The sequence below is a fragment of the Cibotium barometz genome, chromosome 17 (assembly GCF_041138505.1).
Source record: "Cibotium barometz isolate CiBa-2024 chromosome 17, ASM4113850v1, whole genome shotgun sequence".
In the NCBI taxonomy this organism is placed as follows: domain Eukaryota; kingdom Viridiplantae; phylum Streptophyta; class Polypodiopsida; order Cyatheales; family Cibotiaceae; genus Cibotium; species Cibotium barometz.
The window spans coordinates 49,659,797-49,676,519 of record NC_141062.1 but is presented as its reverse complement, the minus strand read 5'-3'; the positions used below and the strand labels follow the sequence as shown (position 1 = coordinate 49,676,519).

At 43.9% G+C, this 16,723-nt stretch overlaps 1 protein-coding gene across 1 annotated transcript; it reads right to left on the bottom strand.

Annotated features, from left to right (window-relative positions):
• Window positions 1-999: 999 nt before the first annotated feature.
• Window positions 1,000-4,438, bottom strand: LOC147630130 (pentatricopeptide repeat-containing protein At3g09040, mitochondrial-like). Its single transcript, XM_086811749.1, has one exon. It carries the CDS (start codon window positions 3,863-3,865, stop codon window positions 1,613-1,615), a length of 2,253 nt encoding a protein of 750 aa, XP_086667875.1. The 5' UTR covers window positions 3,866-4,438; the 3' UTR covers window positions 1,000-1,612.
• Window positions 4,439-16,723: the final 12,285 nt, after the last annotated feature.

The window sequence follows — 16,723 nt, the reverse complement described above, 5'->3', positions numbered from 1 at the left end:
CTTCAATGGTAGGTTTGTGATTCATCTTGGCCAAAATTGAGCAAAGCCGACACTAAATTTTACTCCTATTAATGTTGCAACATAACATAAGATTGCCCCCAACATGCTTCAAGGGGCTTGTAAAAATAACAAAGGCATTCCATGTTCTTATGCTCCATACTTTAAAAAGTAGCAAGGAATGCGTCGATGGATCTTTCTACCATTTCAATATTTCTTGCATATTATTGAATATAGGCAACTAGGGGAAGACGTGTTGTTGTAGCTGGTGAGTGTTTCTTATTGGCCCCTATATCCTCTACATACCAATGTAGTATGTAGTATGTGTTCCTACAATAATAGACTATGAGTCATGAGTAGACCATGGTGCTTGGTGAATCCTACAACCTTAGAATGATCATGGCTATCAATCAATGCGTATTTGGATACAGGACCTTGACGTCTTGTCTACATCACTCTGTGCCCCAAGATGCTCCACATTAGAATCTGACCCAGCTACCAGTCTACTTCTTCATGGCTAATCACTACAGGATGCATTCAAGCAAAATCTCGTCTGGGCATCACCAACAACAGTATTGGTTTTTTGCTGGAGAAATTTGGAAAGTTTGGCTATATAAAGGCACATCAAGCCTAAAACTCTTGCTGTCATTCTACCTTAAAACTACCCTCAAATGTTACTTAATTGCCTAGGGTCATTGCCAACCTTTAGGTCTGGAGAAACTTCACTTTTAAAAAGCAGCAGTGTGGAAACACCAGCAGCTTTGCTGGGGCACCCACGAGGGGGCCAAAGCCAAGGACAAACTGAGGCTCCTGCCAAATTGGGCTGGCTTATATGTAGTTTTTTTCAAAATAGAAATAGTTTCAACTGTAGGTTAATTCATGTTGTTTGTTATTTCATTGCTGATCTTGTCTATTGTTTACTTGGCACTCAAAAACTTGACACACACACACACCCACCCACTCACCCACCCCCCCCCCCCCCCCAAAACACACCCCCTCTTCCAAAAAATGCCCAAACAGGAACCAAGCTCCCCTTGACTGCAGCTATTGTGTACCATAAGACGAAGCAGGAAAAATGTCCCCTTCAGGCTTTCACCAGATACCTTTGCGCTCGTCATTTGAGTATGGTGATGAGGCACCCCACATCAGTACTTCACTTCCGTCCATTGAGAACCACTGCTGGAAACAGGAGAAAGATGCTCACACATTAAACAATTCACCGAGTCCAACTGCATTGTCTACTGAGTATTTTCGGCTAATGCATTGGTCACCATGACAGCCTTCATGTGCAACACTGGACTTTAATTTCTGCCTCCACTTGAGGTACTTCTTGTTTGACACTTCATAGATCTTGAACTTTTTTTCCAGATCACCAGCTTGCTTTTAGTATCGATCTCACCCCATCACCTCAACTCTCTCCAGCATTCTCGCACATCAAGATAGGGACAGTGGATATTTCACTTGTACTACCGTGACCAACACTCCCCACAAGCACACTTTCCTTCATCCAAAAGGTGTTAACAGTTTGAATCTCTGACAGCAATTCTTCCCTGTTCTATGTTTGATATAAGTGCACTGATCCACAGGCATTAGTTCACAAACTATGTCGTGGCTTCTACCATGCTTGTTTTTCTACTCTCATTGCCTCAACCTTCTTGGCTTCCTCCAGCATGGAAGCGCCTGCATAGATATTAGACATGCATACATAGGCTGCCCCGGCAGTATCATCCAATCGCACTGCATTTTCAAAGGCATATCTTCCGAGCTCTACATTGCCCCACTTTTGACAAGCCCCCAACACAGAATGCCACACCACGATACCAGGATGGAACGGCATCTTCTTGATCATTGCTATCGCCTTGTCTATATGGCCTGCACGGCCAAGGAGGTCGACCATGCAAGTATAATGCTCGAGTGTTGGGACAAAACCGTAGTCATTGCTAATGGCCTCAAAGTACATCTGGCCTTTATCCACTAGACCTGCATGACTGCATGCATTAAGAACACTAATGAACGTGACTAGATCTGGCTTCATACATTCTTTTATCATTCTGTCGAAGGTATAGAAAACATTTACACTCTCTCCAAGCTGGGCATATCCTGTGATCAGCGCATTCCAAGAAACCACGTCCTGAACTGGAAGCGCGTCAAACACTATTTGTGCTTCTGCAAGAGAGCCACAATTAGCATACATATCGACCAAGATGTTGCCAACAAGGATCTCTCTTTCCAACCCTTTCCGAGCAATCTCAGCATGTATTTCTCGGCCCTTGACTGTGGCTCCTACAATGCCACAAGCTTTCAAGCTGCAAACAAATGTGACAGCATTCAGAGAGATGCCCTCGTGTTGCATCTGTTCAAAATAGTACAATGCCTCCTCACCATGCCCACGTTCAGCATATCCTGCTATTAGTGCAGTCCAGGAGACCACATCTCTAAATGGAAGCTTGTCAAACACTTCTTGGGCCTCTGCAAGCGAGCCACATTTACCATGCATATCAACCAAGATGTTGCCAACAAGGGGCTCTCTTTCCAACCCTTTCCTCACAATCTCAGCATGTATTTCTCGGCCCTTCTCTGTGGCTTCTATGCTGCCACAAGCTTTCAAGCTGCAAACAAATGTGACAGCATCCGGAGAGATGCCCTCATCCTGCATCTGGTCGAAACAGTGGAGTGCTTCATCACCATGCCCGTGTTCGGCATACTCTGTGATTAGTACAGTCCAAGGGACTACAGTTCGTACCGGAAGCTTGTCAAACACTTGTTGTGCTTCTGCAAGCAAGCCACATTTGGCATACATGTCAACCAACATATTGCCAACCACGAGCTCTCTTTCCAACCCTTTTTGAGCAATCTCAGTGTGTATTTCTTGGCCCTTAACAGTGGCACTTATGTTGCTGCAGGCTTTCAAGCTGCTAACAAATGTGAATGCATCTGGAAAGATACCCTCATGTCGCATCTGTTCAAAACAGTGGAGTGCCTCCCCACCTTGCCCTTGTTCAGCGTATCCTGTAATTAATGCAGTCCACGTGATGACATCTCGAGCCGGTAGCTTGTCAAAAACTTCCTGTGCTACTGCAAGCAAACCGCATTTGGCATACATATCAACCAATGTGTTGCCAACGGGAAGTTCTCTTTCCAAGCCCTTTCTAGCAATCTCAGCGTGCACTTCTTCACCCTTGACCCTGGTTCCTATGCTACCACAAGCTTTCAAGCTGCAAACAAGTGTGAAAGCGTTTGGGGAGATGCCCTCATGTCGCATCTGTTCAAGACAGTAAAGTGCTTCCTCACCATGGCCATGTTCTGCATATCCTGCAATTAGTGCAGTCCACGAGACCACGTCCCTAACCGGAAGCTTGTCAAACACTTTCTGTGCTTTTGCAAGGGAGCCACATTTAGCATACATATCAACCAAGGTGCTGCCAACAAAAACATCTCGTTCCAGAAACCCCTTTCTAGCAATCTCAGCATGCAATTCACAGCCTCGCTCCATATCCTTAAGAGTAGAGCAAGCCTTTAGTAAGGCCACAAAAGCCGACCCACTAGGATGTAGAGAATCATCCTCTTGCATTTTCTGGTATAGGGTTAGAGCATGCCGTGGCTCCCCGCGTTTAACAAAACCTGTGATAAGCGAATTCCACAAACACTCATCTCGATACACCAGTCTGTCAAAGACTTGCTGGGCATGGCACATGCTTCCAACTTCTACTAGCATAGAGACGAGGTGGTTCCCAAGTGATGTATGGGCATCCAGCCCAGTTTGACACATGTAGTCATGCAAGCTCAGCGCGTGCACTAGGTTTCTCTCCTTGGCGCACTTGTGCAAAATGCATGCAAAGTCCTCAACCGAAGAGTGCAGGGCCCGCATCCCTCCTTCCGAAGAAAAGAGTGTCCCCTGTAAACTAAGCACCTCTGCTGTCGTTGCTGCTTCTTCTTCTCCTTCTTGTGGCTGTATGATGATGCAGGCACAAAACTCTTCGAGTCCCAGCCTGTCTTGAATTGTGGCAGACGCCCATCCATAGCAAATCCTTGGCGAGTTTATCGGAGGCCTTTGGGTTTGGCAAAGGGCAGCAAACTCTCGCCAGCAGAGGCTTTTCTAACCGTGCTGTGGCCATTCGCCCATTCACTAGGCATCCATGGGGAAGTACTAATAAAAAAGGAGCGAATTTAATACGGTACAGAGCATATGGATCCAGAATAGTAAGCATGCATCCAGGAAAGCAGATCTTGCAGAAGGAAGGGGCGAGGTTGACATGGGCTCTCTCTCTCTCTCTCTCTCTCTCACACACACACACACACAGGCGCAACTGATCTTGCGAGAGCTCTGTGTGTTTCCCGCACTGGGAAAAACGTCTCTCTCTCTCTCTCTTTCAGTCAGGCCGTCTGCTCTCAAAAGAACGTCTGCAAGGCTGGAGGAGGGGCTCACTGCGGACTCAGCCACAGGGCATCGAGGCGCAAGGAAACCTGTGTGTATTTAACTAATGCTATTATCTTCTGTTTCACAACTTTGGGCATTAGTTAATTGATGCCCACTACCTTGGGCAGTAATTAATGAATACCTCTACATACCTTGCACTCCACTCCTTTTGCTAAGACAGGGAGAGCGAGTGGGCACCGATATTCAAGGCGATTCATTTATTTTCCACTCCACATGTTGCATGAAGCCATGATACGGCTGCATAACGTGAAAGTGTGCCTCGTGCATGCAAGTTGTATCATGATGGTTGGCAGTTGGAGCATCCAGGAGGAGGAGGATGCAGAGGAAATGAAGAGGGGAAGAGATGAGCAAGAGGAGATTGAGGTCACAAGGAAGTGTCAGTTTGATTGGATCTCAAAAGCGGTTGAAAGAACAGTACAGCGGATTGAGAACTTAAGCTGAAATTTGGGAACTTCTCGGGAGCCTGTTTTAGGTGTGGAAATTTCGGACATATACCCACAAAGTGTGTGGAATGAACAATGATATGAAGTGTAATGAAGAGAACAAAGAGGGGGGGTCAAATGGGGGCAAAGAAAAAGGGGAAACCTCTAGAACTCAAGTTGATAAAGGGAATCAAGGGGACCAAATGAATAAGGATGAAGGGGATCCTGAGAATGTGGGTTGGACTAGAGTTAGAGACAAATCTAAGGGGGAAAACACTCTCAGACAGGTGAAAGGTGAAGCTAGGAATGTGCATTCAAAAGGGGGAGGGAGAGGTGTTAAAACAAGTAAGTTGGCAGAAGGACTTAGCCCACCTATCTACTCTAACCCCTTTAGTCCATTGAGAGATGACAGTGAAACTTCATCAATGGAGAAGTTCAACTGGTAGGTTAACACTGCTTAGAGACAGGTTCAAATTGGAAATGATGAAACAAGGTTGGTGCTAGAGAGAAAGGAGGGACTGGAAGTGGAAATGGTACCAACAAAACTACCTTAGAATGAATAAGGTCAATAGGGCTAGGGGTTGTACTTGGAATGTTAAAGGCTTAAAAGATAAAAAGAAAAATTCAACTTTTTGGGGGTTGGTTAAAAACTAGAATATGGACATAATGGCTATTCAGGAGCATAACTTAATGGGGAACAAGGAAAAAAGCGAGAGAGAGTTTTATGGATTGGGACAATCTTGTATGGGGGAGTGAAGGTAGGGTATAGTGGGGTCATGTTTATTATTAAGAAGGATTTAAAACCTTTTGTTGTAGCCAACCATCCTAATGGAAGGATTCTTGTGGTAGAGGTTCAGATAGAAGAAGAAAAGATATGGCTAATCAATGTATATGAGGCCCATAATCACAAAATTAGAGGGGAGATGTGGGAATGGATTAATAGACTTAATATCCAACATCCTTGAATTATAATGGGAGACTTCAATGTGGTAGAAAGACACCTTGACATGTGTGGGAAACTGAGGGCTCATCAGAAGAGACGGGAGAGGGAATAATGGGGAAACCTCCTAGACAATTTACAGAAAAAGAGACAACTTAATGGCTTATCCAGAGTAGAAATGGATCAATATGTCAAGTGTCAAACTCATCTTAAGCAGGAAGACACTAAATTAGCCAATGAGAGAGAGCTGGAGAATTTATAACAATAGGAGAAAACCTATCAAATACTTATTTGGGTTGATCAAGGAAAGAGGGAACAGAGAGATACAAGGACAAATTAGTGCTGAGAATGGTAACGAGCTGGGGGACTTGAAACAGACTACCTTGAGGTGGGTGGAATTCTTGGGCACCACTCTGAATCTCAAAGAAGATACCTCTATAGAGAGGTTTCAAGCAAAGTCCCAACTTCTTAACTTGGTTAACGCTAGCATCATCAAACCAGATAGAGCCAAATGGTTGGATAGGGACATTGAGATGGATGAATGCTGAGAGGCACTAAAATTTTTTGGTAAGGATAAGTCCCCAAGGTGGGATGGGATTTCTATAGAATTTTTCCTTGCATTTTGCGACTGGGTGTGCGTAATCTATAAGAAGGCCTTCTCTACATGACAACTTGACAATGACTTAAGAGAAGGATTAATTAAGTTAATTCCTAAACAACCTATCGGCCCTCAACTAAACCATTGGAGGCCTATCACTCTCCTCATGGTGATATACAAAATATTGGCAAAAATCATTGCTTTGAGAATCACTCCTGCTCTCCAAGAGATGGTTTCCAGCAAACAATATGGATTCATCAAAGGCAAATCCATATATGATAGCATTTTTCCTGCTTGGTTGGGAAAGGATCTAGCTCAAAAGACAGGTCAGGAATGTGTTATATTTCAACTGGACCTAGAAAATGCATATGACAGAATACACTGGTCTTTTGTAGCTAGAGTAATGGAGAAGATGGGTTTTGGCCATAGGATGGCTACTTGTATATACACACTAACGATTGGTTCTCACTCTAAGCTTCTATTAAACGGGAGACTAGTTGGGGGATTTGAAATTAGAAGATCTGTTAGGCAAGGTTGTCCATTAGCCCCCTTGTTGTTTGATGTGGCCTCACATCCCCTAATTATAGCATTAGAAGATGCCAATGAAAAAGGGTCTATTATTGGGCTGAAACTTGGGAATGGAGAGCAACTTAGTATTCAATGTTTTGCTGATGATTCTTTGCTTTTTTTGAGAGCTGACAACGAAAATGTGAGAAGTGCCCTTCATCTAGTGCAGGTTTCTACCAAAGCTTCAAGATCTAAATGCAATATCCATAAATCAATAATAAGAAGCTTAACTAAAGCTGACAGCTTTGATATGGAGAGATGGGGATGTGATGTTGCCTAACATGTTTGATCATTTGTAGGTGTATACTTGGGATGATGTTAGAGTGAAATTCCCCAAATATGGACCAAGATCCAGAAGATGGTATCTGAAAGACACGTAGCCACAAGAGATATTTATGGCCTTGGTAGAGAACCCTATGGGAAAGAGGCCAATTGTGAAGATCTGGATTAAAGAAGAGGAGTTTGAACAATAGTCCCCCAAGGGTTTTACTTCTAATGCACTTCTTATTGCTAGGATAAAACTTTTCTGGGGGAAATTCAACTTTTTTATGGGAGGATGAAATGTGGGAACTAGTATGTGACTTGTTGAATAGGAAGTGGGATTAAGTTTGATGTAATTTTGGTCTGCCAGGTTGTTACCTTCTAGGCTGCCAGGATAGACTTTTTGTAAAAGACTGTTAATATTTATATAATATATATTTACTATTCCCCAAAAAGAGGTATTTACACACAAGTAGCCTCACATGTCTTTAACCCCATCTTCGACTCTTTGACACGAAGGGACTTGGCACAATACCAGCTCCATGAAATGGATTGTGGATTTTTCCCACCACATCTTCATGTCTGTTTGTATATTGACCTATGTATCTCCCTACCTTCTTCTTATCAATCTCACCAACCACCTTACCATCCAATGCCAATGTCCACCAAAGCTTACACTTTGGGATGTGAATGATAAGTATCATAGCATCAATGGTTCCAATATGACTTACAACACCAAGTCTCAAACAAATTATGCAATGCGTTAGCTCTAGTATAACAAAACTCCTAACGTGTTGGGTTCATCCCAAGATGATGGGTTAGAGATAAGCACAAATCCGCTCCAACTCAATAGATAATCAACTCTCTCTCTCTCTCTCTCTCTCTCAAAACTTTAAATTTTACAAATGACCAACTAATAATTAGAAACCTAAATGAACTTTATACACAAAAAAAATAATACGTTTAAAAACTACACGAAAATGTGGTACCCTTGAAATGCTTTACATACAAAAGTCCCCATAAGCTATATAGTGGTCAAAAAAATCTCATATATAATGAACTATACTGAAAGGTGTAACCAAAATCTTTCACATATAGAAGATTAATTATAGCCTATATAAGAGCCAACAAAAAACCTCATATACAATGATCCTAAACCCAAATATACAAAAAGATACAATACATCTAAGTAGAATCAGATGGCACAAGAGAGTCTTGGTTTGCTACATACAAAAAGCTTTCCCCCAATCTTGTACGTGCACTCTATTATTAGCTTAAGGGCTAAATTTTGGAATATGATTAAAATACCTATATCGTGGAGAGAGAACCTCACGGATGGAAGCAGAGATTGAACCCAATGGTTTGTCTTGTGTGGTGAAGTATTTTCCATTCAAGTGTTTATGTTCACCTCTTCTATGCTTTGTATTATTTCTCTATTCAATTTAATTAAGTTATTGAGAGTATGTGGTTTAAGTTTATACTCGGAGAAAGATTCCTATTGTAGTGGCATAAGAGCTTTGGCAAGTAAAGAGAGAGTGACTTTTACTTTTCAAAAATCACAAGCTTTGATCTCAAGGCTTAAATCAAAATTTTAATCACATAATTTTAAGGTTAAGCTTATATAAAAGCTTAAGGATTCCAACCTCTCAATTCATTGTGCATTGCATGGTGGAATTTAAAGCCTAAAGCTACTCAACTTTACTTCCCAAGGCTCATAAAGTTTTTTTTTTAAAGCTTATTAATATACATATATTTTTCCTTGGGGCTCCATAAGTCTACACTGTGATTCAGTAGCTCCCCAAAATTCAAACTAAACCTTCATAAGCTTAAATCCCAAAGAATTTTGACCTTTGTATTATTAATGTTTTAAAGCTTTATGTTATAACCCTTATCTTATACACTTACAAACCTTACTCCATAAACCCAAGGCTATTTCAAGCCTTTCCTCAAAGGAGAAAAGTCTCAAGTCCAGTTCAAGGTAATGGAAACTAAGGTATAGTAGATCTTGGTCTATTTAAGAAGCTCATATGGTATCTTGCAAAGGCCCCTTCTTTTTATAGCCTCTAAGGGTATTAATTATGTCATAAAAACCTATCACACCATTGGTTGAGAACTAAACTCTCGAGGCTTAATGAGCCTAAACATAGTGAAACTAGTGAGAATTGTAAGGTACTAGGGTTCACCTCAATCCAATTAGTTATAGGATTTTAAATTTTGACAGCTAAAAGAATCTCAGTGAAATGGTTAATATATATATCTTCAGTTTACCATTTAATAAAAATTTGCTGGATTGATAGTAGTCAACCATTATTGTATGTTTAATATAATGTTTAAAACTTTGGGTGTATCAAAAGTTATTCGATTTATGTTCCTTTTACATTGTATAATCTAGCATCAAACCAAAAGAGCTTCCTACTAAGCTCCCAATTGAGACAAAAATAGATGTAACGGATTGTTAGCATTTATCTCACCGTAGGGAGTGAGGGCATGTGATGTGGGTGTGCCCGCCGCGGAGGACTCCATATTTTTTTCATGTTCTTTCTCTAGTTTTGGTAGGCGTGGGGGGGCTATTTTTTTCTCTCTCTGGTCGGCCTGTAGGAGTTGGTTGGCCAGGAGGGGCCCGACTTGGGTCTGGACAACAAGGGCCATGCTGGCCGACGAGCTTATGATAGTTGTGAGCTAGCCAACCAACTTTACCTGGTCGTGGGCCCTATGGGGGGCTCTCAGCCTGTTTAGACAGGGCTTACCACCACTAGCAGCCCTTATGGCCCATATATATAGGGGCACTTGCCCCCCCCCCACTTTATGCATCGGATATATTGTGTATATAGCAAAGTTTCACACCTCCTCTCTTACACCTCTGCGTTTTTCTTTCTTATATTTTTGTCTCATTTTCGTTGCACATCTTATAGAGTTATGCTGAGTTGCTTGAGGTTAAAGAACTCATTCACCATAATGGATTTATGAGATGGGGTATGTTCTTCCCAAGTGGCTTCATAAATATGTTGGCAACCTTCTCTTCAGCCTTCACATACTTCAAGTCCACTGTCCCATCCAACACTTTCTCCCTGACAAAATGATAGTGGACCTCTTTATGTTTGGTCCACCGCATGAAAAACTGGATAATTGGCCAACTGTATGCTGCTCATGTTGTCATCATAGTGTATGACAACCTTGCCCTCAATAGGCTTACCCAAATCAGCACCAGGAGTTTCTTTAACCATACTCCTTCACATGCAGCTACGGCTGCTCCTTTGTACTCATCCTCTATACTAGATAAAGCAACAGTGGGTTGCTTCTTGCTACTCCAACTCACCACGGCACTCCCAAATGTAAAGGCATAACCACTAGTAGATCTCCTGTCATAAGAGCTACCTACCCAATCTGCATTTGTGTAGCCATATACATCTAAGCCTTTACTATGCTCATAAAGAAGACCATAGTGTACAGTGGTCTTTATATAACGCATGATTCATCTCACTGTGTCCAAATGAGGCTTCCTAGGGCTTTACATAAATTGACTCACTAGCCCCACAACATAACTCAAGTCTGGTCATGTAATAGTCATGTAAATAAGGCTGCCAACCATCTCCCTGTACATAGATGGATTCTCTAACTCCACCAAAATTAGCCCTCAACTTCACATTTTTCTTCAAGGGTGTACTCATGGGTTTACACCCAGTCATCCCATATCTAGCCAACATATCCAATGCTTATTGACGTTGGACTAGCCATATTCCTCCATGATCTTTGACCACTTCAATGCCAAGAAAATACCTCAAATCACCCAAATCTTTCATATTAAATGGCCACTCAATATCTTCTTGACATGCATAATATCTGTAGCATGATCACTTGCTGTCAGAATCAAGTCAACCACATAGATGACAACCAAAACAATCTCATGATCTGTCTTCTTCTTTCATATTAAACTGGCCACTCAATATCTTCTTGATATGCATAATATCTGTAACATGATCACCTGCTACTATCAAAATCAAGTCAACCACATAGATGACAACCAAAACAATCTCATGATCTATCTTCTTCACATATAGTGAAGAATCTGCCATAGAAACCTAAAAACCAATAGAGATAAGATATTGGCTTATCTTATCACTCCAAGCACGAGGTGCTTGTTTTAGCCCATAAAGTGCCTTCTTCAACCTGCATACATGAGTGGGGTACCTTGGGTGTACATAACCTTTCGGTTGCTCCATAAAAACTTCCTCTTGCAAATCACCATTTAGAAATGCATTCTTGACATCCATTTGATGCATTTCCCAACCATTTACTGTAGCCATGGTAATAACTAATCTCATAATTCCTATCTTTGCCACTGGACTAAATGTCTCATCATAATCCAAGCCTTGGGTCTGTGCATAACCCTTAGCAACCATTTGTGCTTTATGATGCTCAATCGAACCATCTGACTTACATTTCACCTTATAAACCCATTTACAGCCAATGACATTCTTGCCTTGTGGTAAGGCAACCAAATCCCAAGTATCATTATGAACCAATGCATCCATCTCCCCATCCATTGCCTTTTCCCATACATGCTTTCCAATAGCTTCTGCATAGCATGTAGGTTCCACATGCTTTACCAAAGATGTCACATATGCATAGTGCATAGAAAAACCACGATATGTCAACCTATCAACTGGATACCTGACTCTCTGTGATCTCTGTAAAGCCTGTGGATCACTCTGTACACCTGTCACTCTAGCATGTGGAGGTACATATCTCTCTTGCTTCACACCTACTGGTGTGCGTAAGACTGGTATGCCAAGTTCCTCATCCAAACTCTCGGAAACTAGATGACTCATATCCTGTAATGCCAATACCTTCAACTTTCTTCTTTCCTTTGTCCACAACACTACTACTAGTCTTTCACTATCATGCCTCAAACGCCCTGACCATGGACGTACACTGCTACCACTTGACTCTTGTGGCCTAGACATAGAAGTAGAACTTGCTTGTGACAAGTCCACATGCACATCATCATCACTGTAATCACTGGCATCCTCATCTTTTGCTTTGTACCAACTAGCAAGCTCATCAAACACCCCCCTCTATCACCTCCCCCACTGATCAACCTGACCCCTCTCTCACCTCACCGACCACACACCCCCCTTTATCTCTTCTCTCCCCTATCGCTCACCGCCGTCACCCTTCTCTCCTTCTCTCTCGTGTGCAGCCCCACCTCACTCTCTCGTGCGTGAAGCCGACCCTCACCCCCTCTCTCTCTTTCATACACCCAGCCTACCCCCCTCTCAGTCGCCCACCCCCCTCTCTCGCATATCACTCCTCACCCTCTCCCTCTCCCTCTCCCTCTCCCTCTCACCCAACCCCCCCTCTCCTTCTCTCTCTTGTGCAACCCCCCCCCTTGTTTGTCACATTCGTCACCTCACCTTCACTCCTCACCCAACCCCCCACGCCCCCCCTCACTAGCCACTCCCTCTCACCCGACCCCCCCTCTCTTTCTCTCACTAGCGTACACCCCCCCCTCATTCGCCACCTCACCGCCCCCCTTTGCTTCACTCCCCACCAACCCCCCATGCCCCCCCTCACCGACCACTCCCTCTCACCCAACCCCCCCTCTCCTTCTCTCTCTAGCGCAAACCCCCCCTCCCTCGTTTGCCACCTCACCGCCCTCCTTGCTTAACTACCCACCGACCCCCATGCCCCCCCTCATTGACCACTCCCCACCCTCTCCCTCTCACCCGACCCCCCTCTCCTTCTCTCTCTGGTGCAAACCCCCTCCCCCCCCTCATTGACCACTCCCCACTCACCCGACCCCCCTCTCCTTCTCTCTCCCCCCTCACCGACCACTCCCCACCCTCTCCCTCTCATCCGACCCCCTTCTCCTTCTCTCTCTGGAACAACCCCCCCCTCTCGTTCTCCACCTAAATGCCCCCCCTTGCTTCACTCCCCACTGACACCCCACGCCCCCACGCCCCCTCACCAACCAGTCCCCCCCCTCTCTCTCTCACTTGCGCCACTCGCCTCTCTCTGGCGCAACCCCCCCGCTCATTCTCCACCTAAATGCCCCCCCTTGCTTCACTCCCCATAGACCCCCACGCCCCTTCACCGACCACTCCCCCCCCTCTCTCTCACTTGCGCCACCCGCCTCTCTCCTCTCCACCATGTATCCTCCCATGGCCAACTTGATGTGCTTTTGCTGCTTTTGGAGAATGGGGCTATGGTGGATGCATTGAATCATCATGAATAGACACCATTGAGGTTTTCTTGCAAGAATGGAGGAGTAGCTTGCATTGAGCTGTTGGTGGAATGGGGAGCTAATGTCCTCATATTTGATGCATCCCATGGGAGCACTTGCATGCACTACACTGCAAAAAGTGGGCACCTCCACTGCCTTGAGATAATCTTGAATGCTGCCCAATTGCCTACCGTCACCCAAACTTGGGGCTTTGCATGGTTCATCAATGTTCCAGATGGGAGTGGAGTTACCCCCTTACACCTTGCAGCGGCGGCGGGCAGGTCCTGTCATCTAGCGGTAGTCCACTTGCTACTAAGTAATGGGGCCCTTGTTTGCGAAACACCAACAAAATCTGGCAGAAGCAGCCTCAAATTTGGGAGCATGCCTTTGCATTTTGCAGCCTGAGGTGGGTCAACTGACTGCGTAAAAGAGCTTCTAGCATGGTGTGTAACCATGCAAAGCTCTCCTGATTCGGCTTGCCCTTTCTGTTGCCACAACATTGAACAGTAGACACGAGCCCGACCTAAAGAGGTAGATCAACAAGGGAGAGAGGTAAAGAAGAGGACAAGCAACAAGTGGAGAGTGAAAAGGATGAGGACAAGGATTTGAGCAAGGTAACTGATGCAAACAGGGCCAAGAAGCCTACAGATGGTGGAAGTAGCAAGCCTAAACCCTAAACCGATTTTGCAGGCCTCATCCCACACCACTTAGGATGGTTGATTTTATCTTCAGTATTTTTTATTTTTTCTATTTGCCATGGCCACATTTCATTTTGTCTCTTTGTAGGCCTGGACTTCGTGCCAGAAGTTTTGCCCGGACGCAGTGGGTGATTATTGTTTAGTTGGTTTGTGCCTCTATTGGTGTAAGAGTAACCTTCATGCTGGATGCTTTTCTCTCGAGTGACGATAGTTGTAATACAAGTATAGATAGCTTGTTGGATGAAGTTGCCCAAGAGCTTAGTTCAATCTTTTTTTCCACAGCTAGCTTGCTGGATGAAGTTGCCCAGGAGCCCAGTTGAATCATTCTTCCTATTTACGTATCTCTCTAGAAGGAAATTGTAATGGTAATACAGACATGTAATACAAACAAAGATGGCTTGCTATATGAAGTTGCCCAGGAGCTCAGTTTAATCATTTTTTCCATAGCTAACTTGCTAGATGAAGTTGCCCAAGAGCCCAGTTGAATCATTCTTCTTATTTTGTGTATCTCTCCAGAAGGTTTGCTTGGAAAGATAATTGTATGAGGTATGCCTGGGAGCTCGCCTACTGGTGGGTGTTTTGCCCAGGGTCTAGCTTGCCAGAGAACCACCTTTTTTTTTACAGCATTCACTGAGACGGTTAATTGAGTAGTAGTGGGCGACTTGTGGATAGGAAGCTAGGTCCTCCACACTCCACCAAGAGAAACTCCTCCTACTATCACCTCCACCTCCGATTGCCATCACTGCCAGTGCCCTTCGGTATCGACCGCTTGCTGTCACCGTCGATGCCCTTCGACATCTCCGACCGCCATCCACCGTCGGTGCCCTCCGACATCTCCAGCGCCATCCACCGTCGGTGCCCTCTGACATCTCCGGCCCATCAAGTCCTTTGACTACTAGTGGCACTTACGATGTGTATGGCCAACTCTGAAGGTACAAATGGAGGCAACACCCCTCTCCCTTTCCCAAGGCAAGGTGAGATCCTCTTTGAGCACCATCTCCCCTTTCCCCAATGGAAGATCTTCCCTCTACACAACATGATGAGGGGTTGGGACTTTGAGAAGGAGGACACCTAAGGAGGAGTTAAGGTGTAGCACATTCTCTCTTGAATCACAGTCTCTCTTGTATCATTCTTTTTTGGCATTTTGGTATATAGTGTTACGCTTTTGTGGTGTTTTGTCTATCTCTCTGTTTGTGTGAGGTAAGTGAGTGGTTAGTGGTGGGTGTGGTGTGAGTGAGTGGCCTGTGGGGATACTACGGTGCTAGGAGGTGGTTGGAGAGCACAGTAGATGATGTAGAGCATAGGTGTTGCATGTCTAGCCAATGAGGTTGACTCATCCTTGGCGGGTATACTTCCCTGAGAGGATCCACGCTCCCTTTCCCCCAACCATAGTGTTTGTGTAGGAGGACCGATGGAGCCATCCACACTTGCAAGTAGAGGAAGGACCAAGCTGATTCACGAAGGACAACTCTGAGGAGAAGTACGACATCACAAATATGGTTGATGATACTTGGGTCTTTTAGACATTACCACTATGAGGGGGTTTGTTGAATATGTTTAGTGGCAATGTGTATGAACTTTCCCTTAGGCAAAATGATACTTGGGTCTACTAGACATTACCACTACGAGGGGATTTGTTGAATATGTTTAGTGGCAATGTGTATGAACCTTCCCTTAGGCAAAATGTGTGTGTGTATGTATGAACACACCCATGTGTGTAAGTGTGTTTGAAAACACCCTACTATTATCTAGATTATATCTTATGTGTGATGTAGACCTTTTATTTTTATATAGTCCTCATGACCTTATCTTTTTTACTTCAAAGGCTAGCCCCATCCACCAATGATAATATGTGGATCTTGACTTGCTCCCTTCACTTTATCTTGGTGTCAACTCTCCCCTCTCTCTCCTACATTGTCTCTTCACCAACCTCTCTATTCCTTGTCACAATAGGGTGAAGAGAGAAGGGAAAGGAGGAGAGGAGACAATGTGCATGAGATGAGGTAAGGGAGAAAGAAAAACAATAACTTGCATTAGCTAATATTGAGGGAGTGCCAAAGTCAAACAGAGGAAAGAAGAGGGAACTCTAACATCTAAGAGGAGTGTAGAAGCTTAGAGAAGTTGGGGAGGGGAAGGGAGGACTTGCACACTGACATTAATGAGGTTGAGGAAAATAAAGAGGAGAAAAGAATGAGAAGAAAGGAACAAGCCATTCGGAATGGAAGGAGGAAGGTGCGCGGGGGAGGGGGGGCAGCAAAGGCGAAGGGACACAAGGAGTAAAAGCAAGGGGGTGGGGGCCATGAGGGACAGAAGTTCAAGGGGAAGGCAACGGGATCCAAGGAGTAAAAGAAAGGGGGATAAGTTCATGAATACTTAGAAAGCTGAAATTAGATATTAAGATCTTGATTTGCTAATTATTATTTTAAAAGAAACTAATTTTGATAATCATGAATGCTTGAAAATGTGAAATTAGAGATTATGCTTGATTTGTGAGGCATGGGGAAGATAAATATTATTATTATTATTATTAGTCTGTGGGGTTTGACAAGTTTTTGAGAGAAAATAAAAAAAAGTTAAAT

What these genes read in the sequence shown, in the direction of transcription:
- LOC147630130 (XM_086811749.1), bottom strand. Translation starts at nt 3,865, where the DNA reads ATGCGGGCCCTGCACTCTTCGGTTGAGGACTTTGCATGCATTTTGCAC.